Below are 12,414 nucleotides of genomic sequence, written 5' to 3'. Positions count from 1 at the left end.
ATAATAGCACCAGCTCCAAGTGTCCTAGATAGAATGTTGAATCCTGAATTATCATGGATAAGACCTCTGTGCCAATAAATTTCTCCCTAATCTGGCCTTATGTTGCAGCCCTCTGGTCCCATATCCTCAAGATCCATCCCCTTATATGTTCTACTAGTATTTGCTGATGTCAGGTCCTGTAATTCCATCAGCTGACAAGTTGTAGTCTCCTGAAGCAGCCACTATATTTCCCACTCCAGCTGTGTTGAGACCTGACCTGAGTAATTACCTTGGAAGCAATGAAAAGGTGGTAGAAACTATTATATATATTATCCATGTTATATAATTTATATATAAATTATATATTTTTTCATTTTCATTATATAAATCTTTTGGTGATTGGCCTTGTTCATTTTTGTGATTCCATCACTTACTAATTTCAACATTTCATTAATACTTATAGTCCATATTGGATAATTTTAATAACTGAAGTCTTACGGATATAAATCTGCTACTGTTATTTCTGCTGATTCACTTTCACGAGTATTTGTTTCCTTGTGTGTTTGTTCATCTTTGATAGTGACTTCGTCCTCTCATTAGAGAACTCAATTTTTATTTAGCACTTAGTAATAAATGCTAACATTTAACTGCTTACTTAGTGCTAGTCTCTGGACTAAGTGCTTCTACACACTATTTATGTAATCTTTACAACAGTCTCATAATGTAGGCAGAGGTGAACCCAACTAGCATATACTAGTACCTACTATGTGCCAGTTATTTTGCCAAATGCTTTACATATATCAGTCTCCAGAATATGACATAGATATTACTTTATTCGTTTTTCAAATGAGAAAACTGAGACCTGTAAAACTTATCTAGCTAATAAATGATAAAGACTAGGATTCTAAACTAAGCCATCTGACTCCAGAATCTGTATTACCTACTCTGAGATGAATGATGCATAAGAGACAGCCTAAAAGGTTGATTGACTACAAATCCTAGTTTTTCAAATCTCCATTTCTTTGTTACATCAACAGAAATAAGTACTCAGAAAGTTGTAGTTTAAGTCATTATTGAAGGCTTTAAAAGAACCATAGGACAAAAATATCCATATGGTATTTACTGATACTCCTATTGAGAAGAGGGAGACCTCTCTTGAATCTAAGAAAAGGAATAAAAGACATCTCAGTTGGAAAGGAAAAAGTAAAATTATCTCTATCCCTAGGTGATATGCTCTTAAATACAGAAAATCCTAGAGAATTCACAAAAAAACTAGAGCTAATAAATGAATTCAGCAAAGCTTCAAGATACAAGATCAATATACAGAAATAACTTGTATTTCTATACACTAGAAATAAACACTACAAAAATGAAATCAGGAACACAATTTTATTTGAAATAGCATAAAAATACTTAGGATTAAATTTTACCAAAGACATGTACACTGAAAACTATAAGACATTCCTAACAGGAATTAAGGATCTAAATAAATGAAAAGACATCCTATGTTCATGAATCAGAAAGTTTAATATTTTAAGATGGTAACATTATTGAAAGCAATTTACGAACTAAATGTAATCCCTATGAAAATCTCAATGACATTTTTTATGTGCATAAATAGATAAGCTAATCCTAAAATTCATATGGAATTGCAAGGAACCCTGAATAGCTATACCAATCTTGAAAAAGAAAAGTAAAGTGGATGGACTCACATTTCCTGATTTCATAATTATCTAGCAGATGTGGAAAACAATTTGGTGTTTCCTCAAGAAATTAAATTAATTAATTAAATTAAATAAATTTTATTTTCATATGATCCAGCAGTTTTACTCCTAGGTGCATATCCAAAATATGGAAAGCAGGAATTCAAACAAATACATGTACATAAATGTTCATAGCAGCACTGTTTACAATAGCCAAAAGGTGAGAACAACTCAAATACCCATCAACCGATGAATGGATAAAGAAAATACAGCACGTCTGTACAATGGACTATTATTCAGCCATAAGAAGAAATAAAGAATAAAGTATTCATACATGCTATAAAGTAGATGAACCTTATGCTACAGATACATGCTACAATGTGGAAGAAACATTATGCTGAGTGAAAGAATCCAGAAACCGACTTACTTCACCCTGTATGACAGACTCTAGGTCCATCCACCTCACTACAAATAACTCAATTTCATGTCCTTTTATGGCTGAGTAATATTCCATTGTGTATATGTGCCACATCTTCTTTATCCATTCATCTGTCGATGGACACTTAGGTTGCTTCCAGGGTGGGATAGGGAGGGTGGGAGGGAGGGAGATGCTAGAGGGAAGAGATATGGGGATATATGTATATGTATATGTATAGCTGATTCACTTCTTTATAAAGCAGAAACTAACACACCATTGTAAAGCAATTATACTCCAATAAAGATGTTAAAAAAAAGAATCCAGAAACAGAAGGCTATGTTATATGATTCTATCTATATAATACATTTGGAATAGGTAAATTCATAGAGACAGAAAGCAGACTAGTGCTATCCAGGAGCTGGGGGAAAGAGAGAATGGGGGGTGACTGCTTAATGGGTACTGGATTTACATTTGGGGCAATGAAAATGCTGTGGAATTTGACAGAGGAGATGGTTGCCCAACGTGAATATACTAAATAACCCTGAATGGTACACTTAAAAATGGTTAACGTTTAATCTTGTATGAAATTTACCCCTATAATAAAACTTATTACACTGTATCTTTTTTTCTTTAAGTAACTTTTTGTATGTATATAAGTAATTTAGTTGTAAACCACCTCAAAATATTTTACAAAGTATTCAGGATATAAATTTTTAAAAATAAATAAAAGGAAATTTCAAATGATTATAATGGCATTTCTAGTAAGGTTTAAAAGCACTTACCTTGATGGGATCCCTTTTTCCTTTTTCGTATTATACACCCAATTGAGCAATACTTTTCTAGTAAAGACAAGAATTTTTTTGCTTTCAGAATAATTTTTTATTGTCTCAGCACTCAGATATCTAAAAAAAAAAAAAGGAGAACCTTTAAACATGCTTCAAAATTTTTGAGATGAGTTTAATGCAGTACTGTCAGGAGGTGGGAAAACTATTTTGTCCAGTGACGATAGGAAATGAGACACTTTCATGGGCATAGGTCCAAGTCATGAAGATGTAGATAAAGATGGATATATAATTATAAAGTTAGATTGTGGGGCTCATCATTAAACAGAGAGTAAAAAAAAAAAAATGGAGATAAATGGTTCAAAATAGAGAAGTCAAGTTTCAGGGAGATAAAGCATACCATGATTCAAATATTTGGGATTCAAATATATGTGGATTTTTGTGTTTGATCCTCTATTACCTGGGTGGCAGTGAACAAATTACCTCATTAACCTGTTTGCTCTCAGAATGGAAGTAAAAATACTTATGTCAGCCTGGGAAACTTAAATGAGAAAGCATATATGAGGCATCCAGCCCAACTCACACATTCGCCCATCTCTTTTCTTGCACCTTCTGGGCTAGTAATCAGGGAGTTTATGGAGAAAATACAAGTGGTGAAGTGAAAGAGTAAAAATGGTTATTTGGAGAAGTTGGTGCTCATAAACCCCCAAAAAACATTTGCCCCAAGTTGCCTGTAGGTTTCTTCTGGGTTTGTTGTTGAGGCAGTTCAGATCTATGTGCTATGATTCGGTCTTGCTCAGCAAATTCCCTTGGTTTTATGAGAAACTTACCTGCTGCTGACCAGATACTTACATTGCCTTCTTCAGAAGGAGGCTGGGGCTCCATCCCTGGATCTGAGGCCCTACCTTAAAATGCAGCTTAATGGAAGGGCATGGGTGACTTAAGTTCAAAAGTGGACCTTTTTCTTCCTATGGATTATGATGTTCTCACCTTAAAATTTGGGCAATTTCTCAGTTTCAGGGATACTGATATAATTAAAAAGAAGGAAGTTATTCTGTTCTCTGTGATTCAATATAATAATGTGGTAATTACATGGAAAATCATGAATGTATATATGACTTGATTCATTTCTGATTCTTAAAATATTTGATTGAGCACCTTTTATGCCTGATAAATGCATGGGGTAAACCATAAATACTGGTCTCTGCCCTTAAGATTCCAGAAGACTAGTGGAGTAAAACATGCAAACAACAGTTGCCATTTAGCGCAGTAAGTGTTCTGCAGAGACAATAAGAGGACACTCTGGACCCACAAAGGGGGGTGTTGAATATAGTCTTGGGCAATCAGGAAACCTTCCTGAAGGAATTAATGTCTAAGCTAAGACTTGATCATTTCACAAGTTCCTATTAATCCTAAAATTCTGTGATATCAATGTGTGTGATATTTTACAGGCCAAATTACTGTGTTTTTCAGGCTCCTGAGTTCCTATTTTATATCAACATGTTCACTGTTTAGACCTGATTTAGGAAAAGAGTATGATCTGTCTAACTGGATAGTGAGGTAGGATAGCTTTGAATCCGTGCTCTGTAATTCATTAGTTAAATAACCCTGGGTAAATTATTTAATCTCTCTGTGCCCCACTTTCCCCACCTGCAAAATAAAGATAATAATAGCACTTATAGGATTTTTATGACATTGAATGGGTATTACATGTAATATGTTTAAAACTGTGTCTGACACAAGACAATAAATATAAGCTCTGTTCAAAGTATTGCTTCTTAGGCAATTATGCAGGCACTTAGCACAGGTCCTGGTACCTCTATTTAACCCCCTACTGTTTTTTATCTTTAGACTTGTTTTCGTGCCGCAGGGTACCCCAACAGGTGGGGCTATGGATAGGAATGATCAGCAGATGATGAAATCAACTCCAAAGCAACACAGCAAGGCAGCAAGCACTGAGCACAAGCGTAATTAAGAGAAAGTTCTCTGATCTGAACACCATTCCACTGATCTTGATATTCCCTAGTGCTGGCATATAGTTTTGCACACATTAGTATTCAATATTTATCTCTTGCATGTGTGAATGAAAATGTAACAAATGTTTCAAAATTTGCCTTTGTTGCCCACTATGAGTCCGTTCAAACCTTAACCCCATTTACTCTGGGTCCTCAGAGACACATGTTGCTTCTGCCTTCGTGGATTTTAAGAGGAAAAATCAACGTGGTGGGCTGAATTACTCTATATAGGTACTGTTTTATATGTATTCTACATATGTTAACCTCTCCTGGACAATGCAGTGTTACTACTTTTCAGCATGTCATTTGTTCATTCATTTAAAAATTTCTGCTGTACATAGTGCCTCTGTCTTTAAAGTATGAATCATATTGTTTTAAATTGATCACATGTGCCCAGCCTTCTCCCTCTACTTCACTAACAGCATTCAGGTCCCCTAAGCATTTGAGGGCCCAAGAGCAAGAGCGCAGGTGGAGGACTTGCACCATATATGCAAAGATAATGTCATAATGATTTGCATGGCTAGGCCTGAAATTAAAACTCTTAGACTCTTTGAAAATCTGTACTCACTGCAGTGAGAGCATGCTCCAGTGTCTGGCTGCTTCTCTTCCTACACACAGCTTTATCTCTCACTGTACCTCAAGCCGGTGCATGTGAGTGGACACTGGGTCGGCACATGCTTAGGTTTTGAGGGGTGAACACCAAGGGCTCAGTTTGCTTGTAAGATCATGACATAAGGGAAAAGGCCCAAGCAATCCTAGAAATAAGCTTAGGACCACTTGAGCAGGAAATTTTGGTGTCCGTGGTACCAGAAGTGAGATCTAGAACAAGAAGGTATGTCTGGGTTTTGGGTGGTCGCTGTCGCAACTGCACTGCAGTTTAACTCGTCTGTCTACCCAGGCATACATCCTTCATCCTTCCACTCCACAGGGGATGATCTGAGCGTACTCCCTAACATGCTGACTTTGAGGAACTCATTGCTGACTCTGGAGGCTTGCCTCTAAAGAAATCATTACGAGGATATCAGGAGAGGTTGTGCATTGGGCAGATGTGCCTGGAAGGACTAAGGAAGTCTTTGACCTCAGTGAGGTATCTGAGTAGCCTAGAAGGAGGAGTGGTTTACCACAGCTTAGCTTTGCAGAGGAGGGCAAAAGGAGAAAGGGAAGAGCATCTCAGTCAGAAGCAGCAGCTGGTTCAAATGCACAGAGGTGTGAATGAGTGGAGCAAGTTTGGGAAACTGGAAGCAGGTGATTTGGCCTGGTTGTGGGGTAGAGAGCAGGCAGTGGCTTGCACACATAATACTGGATGATCTCAAGTTACCGGACAAAAGCGAGAAACTCATTTGCACAATTTCCTAAATTCAGTGGCTTAGGATGGAAGCTTTCTCCTGAAAATATACTTACTCTCCTTTCTCACCAAAGCTTCCTGCTGCACCTACCAGCACCTGGACTGCACTCTGGGACAGAGTCTCATTCCTGTATTGTCTCTGGTAGCTTGCCTAAAAGAAATGTTGAATCAAATAATTCTATAATATGGATAACAGGGACAATATATTATTTCTTTATGGAAAAATAATCTGTGAGAAAGAAGTCAAAATCCCCAAATAATCTAGTATCTTTATATTAAAAAAAATTTTTTTCTATAGAGTCCAGACCATGAGGTCAGTGCAGAAGGTAGGTCTGAGTTTTGGGTGGAATGAAAATGGATATGCAGGAAACTAGGTTCCTCTAGATGTTAATTAGGTTTTCAAAAATAAGTGGAGTTCTGTGGCCAAATAAGTGTGGGAACTGTTGCAAACTATCCTCATCTTAAAAGTTTATAATGCATATTAGAATATTAAAGACTCTGAGAAATTCTACAGTAAGGGATTCTGATTTATATCTTTATTTAATTCCACTTCCCCAAATATTTTGACGACAGAACTCTCTTGTCTCCAATCTATTCCCAGCATGAAATGAACTGCTCCTGTGGTGCAGAACACAGACATTCATTCATTCAGTCCATATACTGAGAGCCCACTCGGCTTCTGTGTGCTGAACATTGTTGAGAATCAACTTCCTAAACTGGGGTGTGTGATATGACTAAAGATTCCTGGTTCCATAGAAGACATTCTGTCTGCACAATTATTTAAGGACATTGAAACATGGTTTTGCTCTTGGGGGATCCTAGAAAGGGACAGAACTAAATTTAAGGATGAAAGGTCAAAAGGTTATTTGTCAGTAATGAAAGGAATTCAGTATCATTTTCTCCTTAAACATCATTAAAATACTTGCAAAATAATGTAAAATTAAAATATTTTCAGTATCCTCAAAGATAAACACTGTAGCTTGTGGGGAAAATAAGAAAGCTGAAAGCCATATGGAGCTCATGAAAGCTTAGCGACATAAATGACAAAGCAGTTAGATACTAGAAAAATGTTAACTCTTAAATGATCCTTCACACCAAAATGTAAGAAGAATTTAGAGTATGGTTGGTTCCAAACAATAACTGCCATCTCTGAGCTCTCTAATATACTATTGAATTAACATAATAATTTATATTTTACAGAAAATTATTTAATTCTTGCAACAGCTTTATGAGGAAGGTATACGAATCTGCATAGATGAGAAAGATGAGGATCCTCAAGGAGTCGAGCAGTTTTCTCAAGATCACATTGGAAACTCAGTTCTTTCTGAATTTAAAGCCTGCCTCTCTTTTCCCCCATTATGTTGTGCTGCTCTCCTGTGCCACTGTCTTACCATCCTGTGCTTCCTCTTCTTTCTTTTTTGAATTAGTTAATTTATTTGTCTTCTCTGGGTCTTAGTTGCCACACGCAGAATCATCGTTGCCGCGTGTGGGTTCTTCCTTGTGGCATGTGGGATCGTTAGTTGCAGCATGCATGCAGGATCTAGTTCCCTGACCGGGGATCAACCCTCGGACCTCTGCACTGGGAGTGTGGAGTCTTAACCACTGGACAACCAGGGAAGTCCCCCTCTTCTAACATACAGTAGCAGAGGAGATATTGCTCCCTTTAACAAGAGCTGGCTGAGATTTAAATAAAAACTCTCAGAGCTTTGGAAACTGCAATAACCAATTAATACTGTAGGGAACAGTGAACATTAGCATTGAGATTGCAGAAATCAAATCAACAAGCTAAGATACACATGAAAATATGTCTAGAACAAAGAAAGACTAAAAATATATGAGGTGAGGTTAAGATCTGGAGAATAGAACAGAGAGATCCAATATACTTTGAAAAATAGGATTTCTGGATTAAGACCTAACACACAGACAGCACAAAATCAACAAAGATATAATAGTAGAAAAAAATCTTTTAAGGCAATAAATCAAAAAGGTACAGGAAGTATATATTGCAGAAAACACAGGCTATCATGTGTGGAAGGAATCTAAGAGGTCATTCAGGTAGCATAATTTCCCCCTTTTACAGATGGGGAGAATAACAACTTAAAAGAATATGTTCTGAGTCATATATCATATTAATAATAAAAGCAAGACTCAAAATGGAGTCTCCTGCATTGATTTTAAGGGTTCCTGAATACTATATTTTCCTGAAATAAATTAAAAATCTGGAAGTGACTCAAAGACATGATCTCATAAAATCTGCTGGTGGAACAAAGCATGATATGGGCATAAGTTCACCCTTCATGGCACTGCCTCAATTGCTTAAAGAAGTTATTTAGGTCCTTGGAAAGCTGTCTTTGAGACTCAGCTTGTCTGCCAGGACTACTGCTGAGGAGGGAATAATCATACCCTAAAGATCTTCCATTTCCCAAGTTAGAATCCTATATGCATGGAACAGCTGAGAAATGCATGACAGTTCCACAGGCAGTGAGGAAGGCCCAACATGAACATTTTGAGAGGATGAGTCATGGCAACTGGTCAAGATTCTGACCTGGATAGAAAATGGTAACTAGGCTATTAGCATTTCCTCACAGAGTCCTATATGCTGCTGTGCTACAGAATTTCTTTAATTTTTACCCAAGATTTGCTATGAAAACATACTAACCTATACCAGCAGTTACTAGTGGACTTGGTGGTATTCTTTCGGGAAAAACTGGTTTGGTCCAGAGATAGGCAGTGTCATGGGACTGACTGCATAACGCACCTGGTGGTAGAGCTCAGCTGTAATTCCTGCCATTGGGATCTGTGAAATTCCAAGTTCCTCAAAATAAAACACCTTCTACTTAAGCTAATTTGAGTGGATTTCTTTCCTTTTCGTCCTTTTCTTTTTTCTTTTTGCAATCAAGAGAATTCCTAAGACAATGCCAAACTTCTCTTTGCCTTTGTAAACAATCTATTAAGCTGTGCAGGTGAACATAACCAAGATGTCTTAAGCAAGGGAGCAACTTTTCAGTATAATTTTAGCCAATAATTTAATTTTAATTTTTTTAATATAGTACTGGAACAAAAACAGATATGTAGATCAATGGAACAGGATAGAGAGCCCAGAAATAAACTCATGCACCTATGGTCAATTAATCTATGACAAAGAAGGCAAGAATTTATGATGGAAAAAGACAGTCTCTTTAATAAGAGGTGCTGGGAAAGCTGGACAGCTACATGTAGGAGAATGAGATTACAACATTTTCTCACATCATATACCAAAATAAATTCAAAATTAAAGACCTAAATGTAAGACTGGAAACCACAAAACTCCTAGAAGAAAACATAGGCAGAACACTCTTTGACATAAATCGTAGCAATATTTTTTGGAATCTGTCTCCTAAGGCAAAGGAAACGAAAACAAAAATGAAAAAATGGAACCCAATTAAACTTAGCAAAGGAGACCACTGACAAAATGAAAAGACAACCTACTGAATGAAAAATATATTTGCAAATGATACACATGTAGGACAATAATTTTAAAAGCGTATAATAAAATACTAACTATTTGTGCTGACAGGAGACGCCTCTTGGCCAGCTCCATTGCTTCAGTGTTAAGGGTCTCATCTATTTCCTTGTTACAGTGTAGACATTTCACTTTTTGATGTTCTGTTGTTTCTTCTTGGCCCAACTAAATAAAACACAAATCAAAACCAATAAATAATGCATGAACATTAACATATTGTTTAGCATAAACCTCAAGCAATTCACATACCATTTTGGTTTAAAAAAGTATAGACATTTTGCTAGATACAGAAAAATGTTCAGATGAGTTTTCTCATCATTTGCACAGTCATCTAGAAGGTAAAATAATTGCCAGTTTTGGGGGGAAGGAGTTATATCATATTTTTACCTTTGCATGGCATTGGTAAAAGTTTATAAAAGCTACTACATTTCTGATCACACTTTAAACCACTGGTTCTGAAAGTGTGGTTCACCAGCACCAGCAGCATCACCTGGGTATTGTTAGAAATGCACATTCTCAAACCCCACCATAGACATGCTGAATCAGAGACTGTGGGGAGATGGACAGCAATCTGTGTTTTTACAAACCCATTCCATGATTCTGCTACAGCTAAAGTGTGACAACCACTGCTTTAAACTAATTACTTAAGGTAGAATAAAAAGTGAACATGGCTGTTAGGAGATGGGTATATGGATAAATCCATTTTATAGATGAAAAAAGTTGAAGCTTAGATAAAATAAAAGGTTTATATAAAGATCACAAAGCATTTATTAAGTGATAAAACTAGGATATGAACCCAGATTTTCTGAGTCTAAAGCCAATGTTCTATCTATAACACTAGAATGTCCCTCATGTCAGCATCATAAAGAGGAGAATGTAGTTGTTTAATTATCTGCCTTCTGAAACAGATCAAATACCAGAGTGGTGACCTCAACCCTGACTTTGCATTAGAATTAGCTGGGTAAATAGATTAAAAATATATATTCCTGGGACCCTCCTCAGACCATCTTCATCAGAATCTCCTTGGTAGAGGCTGGGAAATCAATCCGTATTTTTAAATAAGCTTTCCAGGTGATTCTGATGCAGCCAGATTAACAAAAGCCCACAATCAGATATTGGGAGCTACTATAAAAAATCCTTAGATTTGACTTGGTACTTTTCTTATCCAGAAATCCTGGCAATATTCCTGCAGACACAAGGCTTGATTCTGGGCCCCCATCTGGAGCTTCAAGCACTTGTTAGAGGATTTTAAATGGAGCTTTATAAATCCTATTTCATAGCAACCAATTATCTTATGTCTACAGTCATAGAAGTTGGGCCCTCACACTGTGTGATGCAGAAAAACATTGCAATGAAAATTGGATGTAATATAGGAGATGGTAACCCAGAAGAAGCATTGAGCAGATACCAGGACAACTTTTATTATTTCTCCTTGTGGCATTCATGACTACTGATGAATTATGAACTCATATATGAATTAGAAGTCTGACCATGGAGATTCTAAAGCATATCTCAGAAGCAGGAGGTGACATTTCACCACATCTAATCGTATGACACTGGCTTTGAATTCTATTTTATATTACAAAGTAATATTAATCATAAACCAGGGCCTAGCAAGTACTTGGCTATATAATAGCCTAAATAAACGCTGAATCAATGTTGTCCATCTGCAGTCTAGTAAAAAAACTAGCCATTTTCTAAGACTCACTCTCTTCTTTTTATGCTGTCTTTTAAAGGCAGCTCCAATACACTAGTCCTTCTTTCGAATTTACAATACATACTTGCTATACTCAAAGGGGTTGTCACTTCTACTTTGCCCCATAGTGGTCACAAAATTCCCTAAGAATTGTGAATTAATATTTATAACATTTATATTTATTTAAGGACAATCATATCCACTTGAAGGAATAAACAAAAGATATTACTTGCTTACTGCATATGGGTTTTGCAGTGTAATTGCTTTCTCAACCATGTTCCAATCTGCGTTAGCAAGATCTTTGTCAAATTTGAGTGCAGAGGCTGCAGATATGGTTAGTTCTTGAAAGTGTTGAAATGTATAATACAGTGATTTATACTTTGTTGATGTGACATCACGAAGACCTTTGATACAAAGACCACATTTTATAAATAGTAGACATCATCATTTTGATTATATATATATACAATATACATATATATGTATAGATGTGTAGGAGATATATGCAAGAGGTATAGATATACATATACATATATGTACACTGTGTATGTGTAGATATATACATATATTTCCCACTTATACATAAGGTCATATATATAAGTATTTATGATATATATTTATTTATCTCCAGATGTATACATTTAACCCTTGAACAACATGGGAGTCAAGGGTGCCAACCCTCCACGCATATAACTTTACAGTTGGCTATTCATATCCATGTTTCTGCATCCTCAGATTCAATAAGCAGGTTCACGTCATACTGAAGTACATATTAAAACATTTTTTAAATTAAAAAAAATTCACATCCACTTATAAGTGGATTGGCGTAGTTCAAATCCATGTTGATCAAGGATCAACTCTGTGTGTGTGTGTGTGTGTGTGTGTGTGTGTGTGTGTGTGTGTGTATGGATATATATATCTCTAGACCTCAATAAAGTTTGAAGGAATCTTACTACCAGATACAAATTCCCTTT

The 12,414-nt window shown here is 36.3% G+C and overlaps 1 protein-coding gene across 1 annotated transcript in view; it reads right to left on the bottom strand.

Moving 5' to 3' along the window:
• SLC9C1 (solute carrier family 9 member C1) overlaps nucleotides 1-12,414 on the bottom strand; it is a 98,058-nt gene that overhangs the window by 39,835 nt on the left and 45,809 nt on the right. Inside the window, exons 11-14 of the mRNA XM_059063940.1 lie at nucleotides 11,678-11,844; nucleotides 9,784-9,909; nucleotides 6,299-6,393; nucleotides 2,883-3,002 (exon numbers count right to left, since the gene is read on the bottom strand). Of these exons, the coding sequence (XP_058919923.1) occupies nucleotides 2,883-3,002; nucleotides 6,299-6,393; nucleotides 9,784-9,909; nucleotides 11,678-11,844 (508 nt within the window). The remainder of the gene's footprint in view (nucleotides 1-2,882; nucleotides 3,003-6,298; nucleotides 6,394-9,783; nucleotides 9,910-11,677; nucleotides 11,845-12,414) is intronic.

The sequence above is a fragment of the Kogia breviceps genome, chromosome 5 (genome assembly GCF_026419965.1).
Source record: "Kogia breviceps isolate mKogBre1 chromosome 5, mKogBre1 haplotype 1, whole genome shotgun sequence".
NCBI lineage: Eukaryota > Metazoa > Chordata > Mammalia > Artiodactyla > Physeteridae > Kogia > Kogia breviceps.
Note: the sequence above shows the minus strand (reverse complement) of the source record. Positions and strands in the feature narration are given on the sequence as shown.